The sequence below is a fragment of the Hetaerina americana genome, unplaced genomic scaffold, assembly GCF_022747635.1.
Source record: "Hetaerina americana unplaced genomic scaffold, ioHetAmer1.1.p SCAF_29, whole genome shotgun sequence".
Lineage (NCBI taxonomy): Eukaryota > Metazoa > Arthropoda > Insecta > Odonata > Calopterygidae > Hetaerina > Hetaerina americana.
The window spans coordinates 5,455,945-5,474,469 of record NW_027286863.1 but is presented as its reverse complement, the minus strand read 5'-3'; the positions used below and the strand labels follow the sequence as shown (position 1 = coordinate 5,474,469).

At 37.4% G+C, this 18,525-nt stretch overlaps 1 protein-coding gene across 3 annotated transcripts; it reads right to left on the bottom strand.

Annotated features, from left to right (window-relative positions):
* Positions 1-206: 206 nt before the first annotated feature.
* On the bottom strand, positions 207-13,968 carry LOC139689922 (F-box/WD repeat-containing protein 4). 3 transcript variants are annotated; one of them, XM_071587049.1, is made up of 8 exons: positions 13,485-13,968; positions 13,300-13,398; positions 13,037-13,219; positions 8,825-8,963; positions 3,232-3,392; positions 2,843-2,971; positions 2,616-2,763; positions 207-614 (listed from the first exon to the last, which is right to left on the bottom strand). In XM_071587049.1, exons 1-8 carry the CDS (start codon positions 13,715-13,717, stop codon positions 444-446), a joined length of 1,263 nt encoding a protein of 420 aa, XP_071443150.1. In that variant the 5' UTR covers positions 13,718-13,968; the 3' UTR covers positions 207-443. The 3 variants fall into 3 exon arrangements, with proteins under 3 accessions (XP_071443150.1, XP_071443151.1, XP_071443152.1); XM_071587050.1 differs by having other exon boundaries at positions 2,843-2,935; XM_071587051.1 differs by lacking the exon at positions 2,843-2,971 and having other exon boundaries at positions 2,616-2,781.
* Between the last annotated feature and the right edge of the window lie 4,557 nt (positions 13,969-18,525).

Below are 18,525 nucleotides of genomic sequence, written 5' to 3'. Positions count from 1 at the left end.
CGAGTCCCATTACTCAAGTGATCACCCCACTGAGGTCAAATACCTTTCTAGCTATCTCAGAGTAACCGATGTTGTACAAACAACCTTTCATTTTACTCCTACCGTTGAAATTATTTGGAATAGTCCACCCTACTAGGAGCAGTTGTTCCTGAAACAGAGCTCCAAGGGTGATTAGGAACACACAAAAAAGGATGGCATACCAATCGTGAAACTTAAAACAATTTTAATGTGCCTTCTTTTTACCATGTGGGATTTCATGCTCAACAATGAAAGGTGCACTACACTTCTAAAATCTTGTCAAATGAGTGTAAAATGTGCAAGCAAAACAATTTTATACTCAGTAAAATGTTATCACAGAAGCTGAGTTTGGTGTGAGCAACAACACACCCAAAATCTTCACTAAAAATTGTTTCTTACAACAAATTACAACCACAAACAAGTCCTTAGATTACTTGGATAACTGTATGAGGTACAGCTATTAAGTTTTTTGACAAATTTCCCCTTCCAGTGAAGTCCAAAACATTAAGTGACTGATCCAATGCAGCAAAAAGGTGGCTTGGGTCGAATACCATTCCATAAACTGGTGAACTCCATCTTGTCTTGGAAAAGTAAGTCTGGAAAATGAAAATATCATAATTAAGGCAAAATATTGTCATTATTAACAGTAGCCCATAAGAAATCATAGCATGTGTTATAAAATGAACTCAATGATTTGATCCCAATGGCATACTTGAATTGCCTTGAAAGCTTTACTTAAGAATGCAGAAATGATCCCAACTCTTATTGTGTGCTTCCATTCTAGCCAGAAAATGTCCTATGCTACTAATAGTTCCAAGAACTCACTTAGTTATTCTGTAACAAGTTTAGGAACTTGCTCCAAGAGTTCACGTGAATTTTTTATACTACTGAATCTCTTGGCCATTTACATTACACTTGGCCATTTCAATTGAGAATTGCTTTGGACAATAAATCTCTCCTACCAATCACAAGAACCGGAACACCCTAGATTAATAACAATTAGTGCCAAATGCAAATTCCATAAAGTTACGCCACAGAAAACAACTTTCGTTAACAATTAAAGAGTTATCAGTACTGCAAGTTGCTTAGCAAGCATGATGAGGCCATTATCCCGCTATGTCATAGTATGGAATAGCAAATTTCTCAGCAAATGAGGCCAGAGGATACATGGGCTCATGAATTGTGACTATCTAAGATTTCAAGATTCATCTAAGATTTCAGAGGAAACCTAGACATCACCCACTTACAGCTCTAGGGAACTCTAATACTGATGATTCCACAATATCCAGGATGAAAGGGAAATACTAATCGCAGATAGTGAAAATAACTCAAAATTTATTCTCCACACAAAAAAATGTTAGCACTGCACAATTGCATTGTTGGCACAAGCGCATGGTGATTTTTTTGGCCAGTAGAACATATTTTTATCAAAAATTCAAGGTGAAGACAATGCACATGTTAGCTGAATTGTACACTTTAGGAGACATGAGCATTTTCTAAGTATCCTGTACTTAATAAATTAGGCAAGAAAAAAAATATGATGCTGGGTTGCCTATACAACACAAAACTGAGTTTCTGGTTTACACTTATTCAACATAGGGTTACTGAGTCATACCTTAGGAACTTTCCAACGGTAATGAATGAGTAACGAATACATCTATAAATAAATTAAAGCATAATTAAATTACTAATTTGTTATGTATTAGAATAAAGAGTAGATGAAACTATTTAAGTATATGACTGGCTTTATTTTCTAGTGGTTGCATTCTGTGCTAATAATACATTCTATGAGAAAGATGTTTTTATGCATGATACAAATCTGATTAGTTCATATACATCTCAATCACACAAGTGCAATAAACTATTACTTACTAATAAGACTGTGATAATATGAATTATACACTGGAAATTTAATTTTAAAATTATAGAATAATTGAGATAAGCACACCACAAATATTCAGGCCTCATTTGTACAAATACCAATTTTGTGACTAAAACATTTTAAATCTCGAGCAGAGTATATAATGAGTTGGTTACCTATACTTACCAAATCAAGATCCCAAACTACAACAGTCTAAACATTACAACTAGTGTGGAGATATGTAAAAGTGCTTGTGTAAAGTCTCTCCTCTACTCAGGTGCTGAGACCAAAATAAATCAACTCCAAAAAGTTTTAAATCAAATTAAACAAAACAGTTTCAAATTCTTATGCACACACACATCAACGAGAATAATATAGAGATCTAAAAACAGAAAAGGTACTGTTTTTAAGAACTTTTAATAATATGTATATTATCCAAGACACTAGGCATTGGATATGACAAAGGGGACCCGAGTATTAGACATAAAATCAAAACAATGAATAAGTATCAATGATTGGACAACAGAATGGAAAGATAATTATTGCCTTCTCTGCTACACACAGTCCAGTTATAAATAGGACATACCAATATGCTTCCTATACTGTGCTACCATCCCCTTTCATATAAATTCTGCCTCAGGCACTCTCTCTTTAAATGTTGCAATAACTACTATTTAACACTTTATTCTGCAGAGAAATTACTTCAACAAGATTCCTTGCCACCCCCGTGACTCACCTGAACACTATTTCTCTTTCTCTTGTCCCACAACTGAATTCTGCCATGCTGTGATAAGCCAGACAAAAAAGTATTGTGGTTGTCAGATGCCAGGGAGTAAATAGCAGAATCATGAGGATCTTCCCACAAGGAAACACAACGCCCAATCCTAGATGCATAAAGAACACTGTAGAGCAAAGAGAGACATCAGCACTACGCTGAAGCTTTACTATGGCAAGTCAACATACCGAACATCCCACAACCTGATCAAAGTGTCATAGCCACAAGAAAGAAGAGTTTGTGGCGTTTCCCAATGGACATCCAATATTCCAGCACCATTTCTGAAGGTATAATCAAGGTTAACAACAGCAATTCCACTGAAAAATTATTTTAACACATTCGAAATTTAATGTGGCATAACCAATTGCAAAATAGGTACACAAATGACATGATATTCATCAAAATTCAGCATTTCAAAAAAAATAACAGAAAACAATTAGACAATACCATAAATCAAAATTCCATAGCATATGTTCGGTGAAACCTTCATTTATTCTTAAGCACTTCTAAATTAGGCAAAGACATAGATATCCCTAACAAGACGATGCCCAAGGAGAAAGGTCTATTGCGCAATTACCTGGAAGAGTCAAATATGTGGAGAGGAGAAATCTTATAAAGACCAGCAGAACCACAGCAAAAGACATCAGCATTGGGAGACAGGGCGACGGAGCACACTCTATCCCCAATGTCAATAGAGAAGCATTCTTCACAAGTGCTGGGATCGGAGATATTCCAAACCTGAAAAATTTCCATGATTTCCAAATTAAAAGTGTTTGTGCCAAAGCATACTACCTTGATCAAAAATTTCCCGGAATTTATTCAGAACATTAAAAATACAAGTTTATTCATCTAAATCTATATTGTCCCCTTCAAAGTAATCCCCATCGACTGCAACACACTTATGCCAGCGCTTGATCCAATCCTCGAAACATTTTTTATATTCGGTTTTCGGTATGTCCATCAGTGCTTCCTGCGATTTTTCCATTACTTCCTCTCGGCTGCTAAAACGCGTTCCCCGTAATGGTTTTTTAACTCAATTGAACAGAAAGAAGTCACAGGGAGCCAAATCAGGTGAATTCGGTGGCTGTTGGATGGTGTTTGTTGCATTTTTCGTCAAAAAATTACGAATAATGATAGCACTGTGCGACGGTGCGTTATCATGGTGCAAAATCCACGAGTTTTCTGCCCACATTTCTGGTCTCTTTCGGCGAATTGCTTCACGCAAACGTCTCATAACGCCCAAATAATACTCTTTGTTTACTGTCTGGCCTTCTGGCAAAAATTCATGATGCACTACACCGTTGTAATCCATGAAAACCGTCAGCATTGCCTTCTTTTTTGACTGAAAACGACGTGGTTTTTTTGGTCTCGGCTCATTTGGTGAACGCCATTCACTTGCCTGATGTCTGGATTGCGTGTCGTACTCATAAACCCACGTCTCGTCTCCAGTAATGATCCTTTTGATGAATGTGGGATCGGATTCAGCCTCGCAAATCATGTCTTTTGCGACGTCAACACGGTCTCTTTTTTGCATGAAATTGAGGTCTTTTGGCACCAACTTTGCTGCTACACGACGGAAACCCAAATCATTAACCACAATGTCTTGGGCGGATCCATAGGCAATGTTCAAGTCCTCCGCTATTTCTCTGATGGTTAATTTGCGGTTATTGACCAACATTTCTTTTACTTTATCAATTTTTTCACCGACTTTCGATGTCGATGGTCTGCCACTGCGTTCATCATCTTCGATTGACTCACGACCACTTCTGAACCGCTCGTGCCACTGGTAAACGACCGTTTTTTTTAGAGAATCGTTGCCGAAACACTTTTCCAACATTTCCAACGTCCGTGCGCCACTAAATCCGTTTTTTACGCAAAATTTAATACAAGTTCGTTGTTGCAAATTTAAATCCATTTCTGAAATTGTAAAAAATCGCCAACACACACAGAGATAGATGTACTCTTGGCTACGTAACTTTTGCAAATGTCAAGTTATGACACTAAGATTTAAAGGGAATATCAACAACAGATGTACCAATTTAACAAAAAAAACAGAACTCAAATCGGAACGATGGGAGCGCCACATGGTGGTTATTCCGGGAACTTTTTGATCAAGGTAGTAAGTTCATCGCTTTCATAATTATGCTTAAAAGAATGAGATAAAGATTCCAAAGAGTCAAAATAAGAAGACCATGTCTCCATGCTTGACTGAATACTAGGTCTTAATTGCAGGTAGCTGTATGCTGAAATCATTGCGCTTGCTACTTAAAGAAATTGAAAAGCGATAAACCGGTTTGACAGTACTTCACCTGGCACCCAGCGACTGGCTTACTTGAAGGCACAGAAAAAATTCAAGCATGCAAATTAAACTGTCTCCTTCCACTGTGACCGGTGGCATCGCTCTGGCAGCACTGCAGTGCATTGGAAAATTTAAGGTAGGTTCCTTTTTTGACATTCCTTGCATGACACATTATCATAGGTCATGCAAGGTACGTAATTTTCCCGACTACATACATACATACTTGTGTTTGTTTATATTTGGAGCAAGACCCGCACTATTTTACCTCAAGGTTACCAAATGAACTAATATATTTCCAGGACTAGAAAATTCATCAGTATTGCAGTTACTCATTTATTAGACTCCTATTCCTGGATTTTCAAGACAATCACTGCATTATTCATGATTCACTTCTTGTGTTCACAACATTGAATTTAGGTAGTATTTATGAATCACCTCCCATCTCTGTACATTCCACTAGTATCATAGATGCTGGTCCTGCTTATAGTCTGAGTTATTGTGACTGCCTCTATCCTCAAAGGAAAACACAAGCTGGGTGATTTACCAGACACCATAGCTTTCTGAGAAAGCTAATTAACATTAAAAGAAAGTAACCCCCTTACTCACCCAAATTGAAAACAGTACAGATGGCTTCTATCCAAAAGTACCAGTCCAAGCCTGGATTTAAAGACTGGTTTTTAAGTCAGAAATTATGTATGGACCCCTGGAGTGTGGCATCACCATCATTACTCTGGTCTTTTTGAATTTTTTTCCATTTAATTATAAATATCACCATCAAATACTACAAATTGAACACGTTTGTTTCTAATGGGTGTCTCCCAAAATAGGAACTGGACTTTCTGGAAAATATAGGGAAAGGAACTGGCCACCATACTCTAATTGGTGGATATCACACATATGATAAATAGATGACCCCTTGGGCATCCCCCAGGGTAGTGGAATAGGGCCACTACTATTCTTAATACTACCTTGATCAAAAAGTTCCCGGAATAACCACCGTGTGGCGCTCCCATTGTTCCGATTTGAGTTCTGTTTTTTTTGTTAAATTGGTACATCTGTTGTTGATATTCCCTTTAAATCTTAGTGTCATAACTTGACATTTGCAAAAGTTACGTAGCCAAGAGTACATCTATCTCTGTGTGTGTTGGCGATTTTTTACAATTTCAGAAATGGATTTAAATTTGCAACAACGAACTTGTATTAAATTTTGCGTAAAAAACGGATTTAGTGGCGCACGGACGTTGGAAATGTTGGAAAAGTGTTTCGGCAACGATTCTCTAAAAAAAACGGTCGTTTACCAGTGGCACGAGCGGTTCAGAAGTGGTCGTGAGTCAATCGAAGATGATGAACGCAGTGGCAGACCATCGACATCGAAAGTCGGTGAAAAAATTGATAAAGTAAAAGAAATGTTGGTCAATAACCGCAAATTAACCATCAGAGAAATAGCGGAGGACTTGAACATTGCCTATGGATCCGCCCAAGACATTGTGGTTAATGATTTGGGTTTCCGTCGGGTAGCAGCAAAGTTGGTTCCAAAAGACCTCAATTTCATGCAAAAAAGAGACCGTGTTGACGTCGCAAAAGACATGATTTGCGAGGCTGAATCCGATCCCACATTCATCAAAAGGATCATTACTGGAGACGAGACGTGAGTTTATGAGTACGACACGCAATCCAGACATCAGGCAAGTGAATGGCGTTCACCAAATGAGCCGAGACCAAAAAAACCACGTCGTTTTCAGTCAAAAAAGAAGGCAATGCTGACGGTTTTCATGGATTACAACGGTGTAGTGCATCATGAATTTTTGCCAGAAGGCCAGACAGTAAACAAAGAGTATTATTTGGGCGTTATGAGACGTTTGCGTGAAGCAATTCGCCGAAAGAGACCAGAAATGTGGGCAGAAAACTCGTGGATTTTGCACCATGATAACGCACCGTCGCACAGTGCTATCATTATTCGTAATTTTTTGATGAAAAATGCAACAAATACCATCCAACAGCCACCGAATTCACCTGATTTGGCTCCCTGTGACTTCTTTCTGTTCAATCGAGTTAAAAAACCATTACGGGGAACGCGTTTTAGCAGCCGAGAGGAAGTAATGGAAAAATCGCAGGAAGCACTGATGGACATACCGAAAACCGACCGTAACTTTTGCAAATGTCAAGTTATGACACTAAGATTTAAAGGGAATATCAACAACAGATGTACCAATTTAACAAAAAAACAGAACTCAAATCGGAACGATGGGAGCGCCACACCGTGGTTATTCCGGGAACTTTTTGATCAAGGTAGTATACATTAATGACCTTAGCTCACACGTTAGTAGCAACCTTGGATTATTTGCAGATGACACAGTGGTATACAGGGAACTTGAGGTGCAATATTGGATTGTTAAAAGGAATAAATATTAGAACTTAAAATAAGCAAATGTGCAGTTTTGAAATTTTGGAGCAGAATGAGTGACGAGCAGGAGAAATTATGAAATAGAGGATTCAGTGCTGACTGCATCAGATCGAGTTCAGTATTTGGAGGTCGTTCTATCATCACGCCTTTCATGGGGAGCACATATCAGGAGAATATGCGGATCTGCTTTACGGAAACTTGGCTTCATCAAACGGGTGGTGGGAAAATGTAATGAGAACGTTAAAGAGAAAAGTTATTTTGCTTTTGTTAGGCCACATTTGGAATATGCCAGAAGTATTCGGGATCCTTGGGAGAAAGCGTTCATAAAAGGATTAGATCAAGTTCAGCAAACATCCACAATATTCGTCAAAAACGGTTTTGATAACAAGATTGGTCAAAAATTGTTATGATAAGATGAGTGTGACAGGTCTTCTAGTGAAATAATGGGAACCACTTCAGATGCAAAGAGAACAAAGACTTTTAGCGAGGTTCAGAACAAATAAAATCAACTATGAAAAAAAGGGAATAATTATGACCCCACAATTTTTTGGTAGGTGACCCCAAAAGAAAGGGAGATAGGACACCAGTTCAGATACATTTAAGTCTTCTTTCTTTCCTTAAATGATCAGGAATCATAATATGTAGTAGGAAACCGAAGTCATTAGAGAAATAGTAAAGATATTCCAATTATCAGCAAGAACAAGATTAAACACAGCATAGACATCTGGTACATTTGTAGGTGTATATGCATGAGTATGTTAGCTGCTAGTATATGAATTTATGTATGATTATATATATTTGCGGATCCTCATGAAGTAGGCTTAATTTTGGAACTAGATTGAATGCAACAAAGAGCATCTAGGTTTATAAAAAGTTGGTATGAACAAGGTAGCAGTGTGACCACACTATTGAAAGAATTATGATGGGAGCCACTAGTTGACCGCCAGTTTAAATATAGGTTGAATTTACGGCATAAATTTGAGGGAGGTTACTTATCTGAGAATATTAAGGACATATTACAGGCCCCCACTTACTATGGTAGATCAATTCAGAAGGTGAAATCAGGGAGATTTATTGTACAATGGATAGACTAAAAATGTCGTTTTTTCCTCAAACAAATGGAAACCACATGACCACAATGGCATAGGAGAGAATCAGAATTGGTAGTGTATGTATACATTTGATGATATCTTGCATGCTATTCTTTTTATTTAATAGAACCCATCTTTTCAATAGTTCTACAGCATAATTTGAATGCAAGTATCCTTTTATTAAATATTGTTTCACGCAAGGACTTTCTTTCGTGTGATTAAGGTTTACCAAGTGCATGAACAACCCTACTATTTGGGTATATAATTTGCCACACACCCTTGCGGCAGCTTGCAGGGTATTGTGTAGATGCAGATTTAGATATCAAGATATTATACTCGAACCATAATAAGCATAATGCTAGAGATATTTCAATACCTTTACAGTTTCATCTCTTGAGCCTGATACAGCTAAGCAACCAACATAGTCAACAGAATTAACATCTGAAGAATGACCATTTTTCAGTTCAAATGTCTTCTCCCCGGTAGTTGCAGACCACCCAACAAGTGCACCATATCTGAAAGATATAGAACAGACAAATGGTTGAGACTTCTTCTTTAAATGAGACAGCAATGTAAATGTATTTCCTTATTCATTATTGCACAGGGCCATTTACTTAGTATTTCAATATAGTTTCCAACCCTGAAAAAAGCAGGAAATATTCCCGGCATTTAGCTAAAATAAGCAGACCTCTGTACAACACTATTGTGAATTTTCTACTACTACTCTATGCTGTGATCACACACACGCAACCTGACATCAGCATCACTACAACAAACCCAACTCCAGTCCTGCAGATTTTCTTCACCACTGCCTTCAATTACTTATGCATTCTATATACTGTAAATTCTTTGCACGTTCAATTATATAAGCTGCTCCAGAGCCAGTTCTGCATCACTGTTGCCCCAAGTCCAATCTTCATGCAAAATTTCAGTCCAGGAGTTGAGAGACATCACGGTGATTCAGTCAGAGGTAATACTCAATTATATACATATATTACTACACATACATTACGTAAATCAGCGTGATAAAATACCACTAAATTATAGTGCCCATATTTTGTTGTTTTTTTTACTTAAATGAGTGTACTCTCTTTGCTTATTGTAATTTGGTTCTCCATCATTTAACATAGGTTTCAGAAGACACTGCATGAACAACACCACACTTTCAAGCCTCACCCAACAAGAAATATTTGGCACTCTACAATACAATCATAAATTTTCCAATTTTGCATAAATTAGACCTATTTACATTTAGTTTAATGTCACTACCCTTTCCCTCCCCAAACCACGCTAATCTAACTTTTTTCACTCTAACACAATCTTCAATATTCCATTAACTAAAGCTTCATCAACTGCATACTAATGTCATGAAATCTCCACCAACTTTAATTTCTATCTCCACTTTTTCCAATGCCTATTTAATCATATCATACACACATATGTTCAAAAGCACTAGTGATAGTGGACACCCCTGCCTTACACCTCTTCCTAATGCTGCCCATTCCAACTCTTCATCAGCCACTCGCATCTGAGCAGTCTGAGACATGTACAGGTTGTGAATAAGTCTCCTATCCCTCCAATATACTCCCATTTTCTGCAATACATTCATTAATTTTACCCCAATATACACTTTCGTATACCTTCTCAAAATCTGCAAAACAAACAACTACATTCTGGTTGTATAAAGCTGACAATTGGTATGGGATGATAATAAATGTAAACAAAACAAAGGTTATGTTGTTTCCGAGCAAGAGGCAGGCTAAGTTAAATATTAAAATAGGCTTTGTTGTCTCCACCATAACTTTATGGGATTCGCATTACATATTGAAATGAAATGAGATCAATGACTTCGTAATACCACACACTTTATTTAAAAAGATGACCGAGGTTTCGATGTTGAACGTCATCATCAGACCTGATGATGATGTTCAACGTTGAAACCTAGGTCATCTCTTTAAATAAAATGGGTGGAATTACTAAGTCAATAATCTCATTTCTTTTCAATATTTTAAAATAGGAGTTTATGAACCAGAGCAGGTGGAACATTTTATTTATCGTATCTTGGAAGTTTTTGGACCAAAATGGTCAAGAACTGGGGACATAAGAAAAGAATTTTACTAGGCAAAGAAGCTTTTGCGATGAGGAGGGAATTGATGACAGGGTTGTAGAGTGAGGCGGTTATGGAATAGGTCATCATAACTTTAACACTGAGCATAATTTTGTATGGTGTGGAAACATGGTCATTGAAGCAAGATTGGAGGATTTTGAAATGTGGGTGTGGAGAAGGATAGAAAAAGTGAAATGGACAGAAAGGAATATAAATGAGGTAGTGTTGGTCATGGTGGGGTAGAAGAAGGGATTGTTGGGAGAAACCAAAAGGAGGCAGGAAAGATGGATTCAGAGAATTTCAAATGGGATGTTGAAGACTGTGATAGAGAGGTGCAAAATGACCTTAACATATAAAATTACCTAAATATAACTACATACTGCTACAACAACGCAATAGAGAAGAGAACATTGGGCAAATGATGAAGAAGGAATAAGACAGGCACATTGGATGGAATGAAAGGAGGAAAGAAGTGTGCACAATTGAACAGGGACTTACTGTGATGTCAATGTCAGGTTGCCTTTTTGTTAAGATATATAATTTTGCAGTATCATTGCATAGGCTGTGCCCACAATACCTACCTTATATGGTAGAATGCCTAGATTAATAAGTTTTTTCAAAAGACTTGTTGAACGAACTACATATGTATGCCTAATTGTGGAGTTCAAACCAATCGTTCATCATCCTTAACAATGTCACCTACACTACTCCAATATTTTCTCCCCATGATCATTCCTCGCCCCTAAATTCCTTGTCCCTTAACTCACTACCACAGCTCCTTTGCTTACTCTTGAGATCAATATCAAGTCAGACATTAACATCAAGTGTTTCCTTCCAGGAACACCAGCAATTATTTCCTCTAATTGATTGCATACCCTCTTGAATTCTCCCTCTCTATGATTACTTGTTGGCATGTAGACCAGAATAAAGATAAATTTTGTTGGGGTAGCTTGTATCTCTACAAATAATAATCCATCACCCGCTGGCTCTTATGTTTACCATGCTTCTTTCTACTTTTTTGTTCAATGGTATCATTGCCACACCTAGCTAGCTCTCTTCCCCTCCGCTGTACATATCTCTACTACTATTGCTCCAGTAATCCCAGTTATCCTTCCATCTCACCTCCCAGACTCCTAAAATATCTGTATTACCTTAAACTCTCTCACTTTTTATTTCTATTTTCCCTGTTCTCAACATCATCCAAATACTACGAGGCCCTACACATTGCTCCTCTTCTGCTCTGTATCCTGTACTGCTGCTGTCGATTTCACTTTGCAAGGATTTTGTGAGATGACAACCTCATGCATCTCCGGCTGCCGGGCGCAACACATGGCTGAACCGCCCGAGTTCCATGGATGTCAGGCCTCATATTTAGATCTCTGTCTGTCACTGTTGTGTGGGATGGACACTTTTTGTGGTTTCCCATTGCCTTCCTTAAAGGCATTTTAACAAGACTCCATTTGCCAAATGATCATCCCATTGTGGATAATCACAATGCTATTGACTTAACCTTTGACAAAATGTGAAGGTTCCAAGTAATTAACCATAAGTCTATGGGAGTAGCTAATGAGACCACCTTCCCTTAACTATTCAGTTCACTAAATTAAAATACCCCAACAAGCCTATTCTTTTCCTCCTCAGACCTCACCTACTAAACATATTCCCTCTGCCACAGCCTTCCATCACCAATCAATGGCCTCAGGATCCAGTTTTCTTGCCTCCTTTGGATTTCATGCAATATCCCTCTCTCTCCATGCCTACTTATGACATTAACCCATTATGCCATACTCCAATTAATGCTTATGCTCCAGTATCAATAACCAAGTTTCTGAGTCCTGTAACTCTACACTTTACATCAAAGGTTTCACTAATTACTACTGGGCATTTTTATGGAAGAGAGGACTACTGCTAACAGCAAAACACGAAGAGTTCGGTCTTCCCAATTGACTGAGTTCTTAGTCACATACATACCTCTCATGTTATTAAGAAACTTTAATTATATTACAACACATTTTTCACGATTAGCTATATTTTAATGGGCACGTGATTCCCAAAGTCAAGTGAAAATAACTTTCCAACTTCCAGAATGTGTAGTACGTTTATCAATTAATAAATTTATTTGGCCTATGCAGCATAGTTAATCCTCAACCTCCATTTACCAAGAGTTTATTTTTTCAACGTCTATATGATACACTTTAAGGTTTATATGCGTCTCTTCAAAGTAAAACCAGCAGTGAAGAGAAACTAATACAATCTTTTTTAGGCTGGTGAACAAATTTCAATATCTTAGGCAGAATTTTAATTTCCGACGCCAAAACCAAGTTCACCCTGATTCAATCTCATCTTAAGGTAACGAAAGAGTCCACAATGAACTGCTTTAGTACATATGCACAATTACCATTGTCTACCCAAAGACAAGGATTCTGGAGCAACTAAAAGTAAACTTGAAACTTTAAGTTTGATGATTTATGCCGAACTTACCTTTCACCACTGATTATTAGATTTTCGTATTTAACGAAATGACAAACATCCTCCTGTCGACCCTCTAAAACTATTTCTGGACGTCTGCTGAGGCAATGATCCTGTCCCCTTTTATAGGCCAGAATAGATTTACCTCTGCTAATCCAAAGTATTCTTCTCTCTAAAACAAGCTTTGGCATATACCTATAAAATAGCGATAAGTGAGTAAAAACGAAATATATATGAGAATTAATCCATTAATTCTCCAAAAGAAAATTTCCTACTTCACTCTTTGACGCAAATATATGTTTTCCTTGTACTTCCCATTCTTCCAATTGTAGTATATGCGACATTTTTCTTTCAGTGACAATGTCGTCAGAGATCTGAAAAGAACAATACGAAAACAACAAAGCTAGGGCCAAAGCGCAAAGTGAACTGAAATGGATAAGTAGACAATATCATTCCACACCTATTCCGGATGGTCTCCGAGATTTGGTTCGTGACCAATACATTTTTCGCTCTTTCAATCCATACGTAATCTTCGTTTATAATACCATAAAAACGTTTACATACTTGACTCATGCGACCAAGAAGTTTCAGCTCACAAAATTTAAAAATACATAAGAGAACATCTGTTGGAAGACCTTCGAGGCTTAGTGTATTTTCCTTATCTTGTCCTTCATCCTCTTCCTGAACGATCATGTTCCTTACAGATATTAGAGGGGACAACAAGTAGTTTCCAAACAAAATTGCTTTTCACGCCCTTAGTTAGCATAGTGCCCCATTAATTCCTTCATTAACACGAGCTTAAACGGTGATCATGATTACTTCAGAAAATTATTGAATCTCCGGATTACTTTTACTTCATACTCTTTAACTGCAGTTATAATTCAAAGCAAACAAAACATCAAAACAACCTATAACGTCCCATTAGCACATCGCACAACCATCGCAAATCGACCATACCTTGTTTCTGAGGTAGCAAATACGCATGCGTCGACTTTTTGACAGTATCAGCGCAATTTTTTAATTGTTAGAATTAGAAAGAACTTTAGGAGTCATTATTTTTCTACGTCTGCAATCAACCGGTTTTGGATATCTCACTAGCCAGTTTGGTGAAGTTTTTCCCATATCCTCTATCACCATGGTTTACAGTTACCATTAAATTTTCCGTAAAAAATTACAAATGCTAAATTTGTAATGAAAGTCTGGTTTCCTAATTGAATGTCTGGGATTGTTATTTTTACTATCACTCATAAAACACCAATTATAGTATTTTCCATAAATGAAACTCTCTAGTGACCTGATAAAGTACAATACACCGTAACGGTGGCAACGACGTAATCAAGCGCCGTTATTATTGTATTAAAATGTTTCATTTCCGTTAGACTACAATTGTCATTTGTGTGTGTGTTTGATTTACGGGAAAAATGTTTTCTTTAGTAATTTTTAGCTGCCTTATTGCTTACGGAAGATGCAACATTGAAGTTTTGGGTGAGTTTTTGAAAAATACGAAATAGGGACCTTTATAAACAAATCGGGCATTGTTAGCTGTAATAACTTATCCCCATTCTTATTCAAATGTAAAAGTGAACGCAATTTCAGTTGTATAAATTATTTGTAATATTTTAAATTAAAAAAGAATGGTGGTCATTAGGTGTAACGTCATGGTAGTTACATAAGTACATTTTCAACATGTGAGGGATAATCAACTGAAATTTGATTTGGAAGAGAATTCAATTTACTTGTAGGTAATTATTGTATTAGTATCTTTGGATGAATATTACCAATGAATTTTATTTCAATAAAATTTTCAATTTCTTTTACTAAATTTATAAAAGTACGTTTAAGTTTCCTCTTGGATTATTTTGTCTAAAAATATTTTCTCTAAAGGTCTCTATAATTTAACTCAAAATTCAGTTGATAATAGTTAACGATTTGCCAATATAAGGTTCTTTGGAGCGATCTCTCGTCTTTTTATGAATCATTTGTATGATTTGAGGCAATTAATATCCTTCAGAAACCCCATGGTCATTCAAGGTAGATTGCTTTTAAATCCTCATTCCTACTTTCTATATAAATATCTCGTCCTCTTTTTACCGTCATGGCCACAACTTTCATTCTACTCGGTCATGCTTGTAGTACCATTATTAATTGGGCATTGGACCATTTTGACAAAGCTATATGCAGGAGTTTGTTTATTTAAGCATTGGAATCAATGCTCATGTGCTACAAAATTATAAATAGCCACCAGTATGACAACATACTACCTTGATCAAAAAGTTCCCGGAATAACCACCGTGTGGCGCTCCCATCGTTACGATTTGAGTTCTGTTTTTTTTGTTAAATTGGTACATCTGTTGTTGATATTCCCTTTAAATCTTAGTGTCATAACTTGACATTTGCAAAAGTTACGGTCGGTTTTCGGTATGTCCATCAGTGCTTCCTGCGATTTTTCCATTACTTCCTCTCGGCTGCTAAAACGCGTTCCCCGTAATGGTTTTTTAACTCGAAGGAACAGAAAGAAGTCACAGGGAGCCAAATCAGGTGAATTCGGTGGCTGTTGGATGGTATTTGTTCCATTTTTCGTCAAAAAATTACGAATAATGATAGCACTGTGCGACGGTGCGTTATCATGGTGCAAAATCCACGAGTTTTCTGCCCACATTTCTGGTCTCTTTCGGCGAATTGCTTCACGCAAACGTCTCATAACGCCCAAATAATACTCTTTGTTTACTGTCTGGCCTTCTGGCAAAAATTCATGATGCACTACACCGTTGTAATCCATGAAAACCGTCAGCATTGCCTTCTTTTTTGACTGAAAACGACGTGGTTTTTTTGGTCTCGGCTCATTTGGTGAACGCCATTCACTTGCCTGATGTTTGGATTGCGTGTCGTACTCATAAACCCACGTCTCGTCTCCAGTAATGATCCTTTTGATGAATGTGGGATCGGATTCAGCCTCGCAAATCATGTCTTTTGCGACGTCAACACGGTCTCTTTTTTGCATGAAATTGAGGTCTTTTGGAACCAACTTTGCTGCTACACGACGGAAACCCAAATCATTAACCACAATGTCTTGGGCGGATCCATAGGCAATGTTCAAGTCCTCCGCTATTTCTCTGATGGTTAATTTGCGGTTATTGACCAACATTTCTTTTACTTTATCAATTTTTTCACCGACTTTCGATGTCGATGGTCTGCCACTGCGTTCATCATCTTCGATTGACTCACGACCACTTCTGAACCGCTCGTGCCACTGGTAAACGACCGTTTTTTTTAGAGAATCGTGGCAGAAACACTTTTCCAACATTTCCAACGTCCGTGCGCCACTAAATCCGTTTTTTACGCAAAATTTAATACAAGTTCGTTGTTGCAAATTTAAATCCATTTCTGCAATTGTAAAAAATCGCCAACACACACAGAGATAGATGTACTCTTGGCTACGTAACTTTTGCAAATGTCAAGTTATGACACTAAGATTTAAAGGGAATATCAACAACAGATGTACCAATTTAACAAAAAAAACAGAACTCAAATCGGAACGATGGGAGCGCCACACGGTGGTTATTCCGGGAACTTTTTGATCAAGGTAGTATGTCGATTTCTAAATAATATTTACAAAATGTTCATTTGGCATATGAAAGGATTTCCATGGCAATGAAAATTTTTGAAATGTTACTTCATTTAAAAGTCGCTTATTTTTCCATTGATAACGCGCACGTTCTCTATACAAAAAATGCAGATGATCGGAATTATGGCAATGCGCGTTATGCAATGAAAATTGAAAAAATCCAATCATTCGCATACCTATGTTCACAATAATTTATAGAAGATTTTCCCAAAAATAAATTATTCTGGAAGCATGCCTTTCTAATTGCATTATTTTTTATACTCATCTGCTACTGGTTCAGTTATTTCAACTCATAAATCTATTATAGCAAAAGTAGAAACATGCGAGGGCGATTCGTTAAGTAAGGTATCCTATTTTTTTTCATGAAAAATCAAATTTATTCTCAACTTTGCGTACATCGTTGGAAAGGTTGAGCAATTAGTTATTTTGCTGCATAGTCGCCTTGACGATCAATCACTTTTTGCATCCTTGTAAGCAGCTTTTTAATACCGGCGTCGTACCTTTCTCCCACCGCGTGGCGAAGCCAACTGACGACTGCTTCTCCGCTATAAATTCATCGCAATTAGATGGAAGTGTACCGTGAGAAGTGCATGGACATCACAACCGTGCGGAAGTGGTGCAGGGAGTTTTTTGATGGCCGGGAAAAGGTCCACGATGGGCAGCGGTCGGGGCGGCCGAGTTTGCCGGAATCAGCAGTGGCTCCAATTGACGAGATAGGGCGCAATAACAGGAGAATTACCCTTCATGAGATAAAGGAAGGCCTTAATGAAGAGAGTGGCTACTTCTCCGAGCAGAATATTGTGTCGGAGGTCTTTGGTTACAACAAGGTGTCTCACCAAAGGAGTGTGTTTGCACCATGACAATGCACGTTTACATATGTCACATCAAACGACCACCCTACTCAATGAATTCGGCTGGGATATCATCGACCACCCTCTTTACAGCCAGGACGTTGCCCCCAGCGACTACCACTTGTTTCCCTCTCTCATAAAACACCTTGGAGGACAGAAATTCTAGTCAGACGAGGAAGTGCAAGAAGCAGTCGTCAGTTGGCTTCGTGACACGGCGGGAGAAAGGTACGACGCCGGTATTAAAAAGCTGCTTCCAAGGATGCGAAAAGTGATTGATCGTCAAGGCGACTATGACTATGCCTTTCCTACGATGTACACAAAGTTGAGAATAAATTTGATTTTTCATCAAAAAAATAGGAGACCTTACTTTTCGAATCGACCTCGTATAATTTTTATACCTCATTTATTCTAATACGTAGTACTTCTTCGGTCTAATACATAGTACTTCACGTAAACGTAGAATACGTTATAGGGGAGAGGGGGGCACAGTGAGACAGTTTTGGCTATTATATTTTTTATGAGCAAGCTTATCGCTGAATGTAAAAATCTTTTTTTACGTATGAATGAAGCACATATTAAGGATTAATATAGAATTTTTTCGAATGCCAAAATTCAGCAATTGGCATAAATTTTCTTCAAAGACTAAAGTTAAAATATATGTCTCACTGTGCCCCAATGAGGGGTACAGTGAGACATAGTATGGGGTACTCTGAGACAAGATATATAAATCTTCAAATGATTACATTGAATTATTTCTTTAAAGGTGAATTTATTTTTTTACATATATATGAAAAGTAAAAAATATTAAATACAATATTAGTAACTTTAACATCTTGTTAACGGATATTAATCATGCTGAAGTCAATGTGAAATTTTATATGACCAAGTTGTCGTTTAGTTAAACCACTCTTGAAAGGTGGAGGCAATATCATTTTTACTGAACTTCCTGACACTGATGCTGCATCTTCTAAAAGAGGATAAACAAATGCATTTGCAATTTTGTTGCTTTTACGTAGGAAACAAAC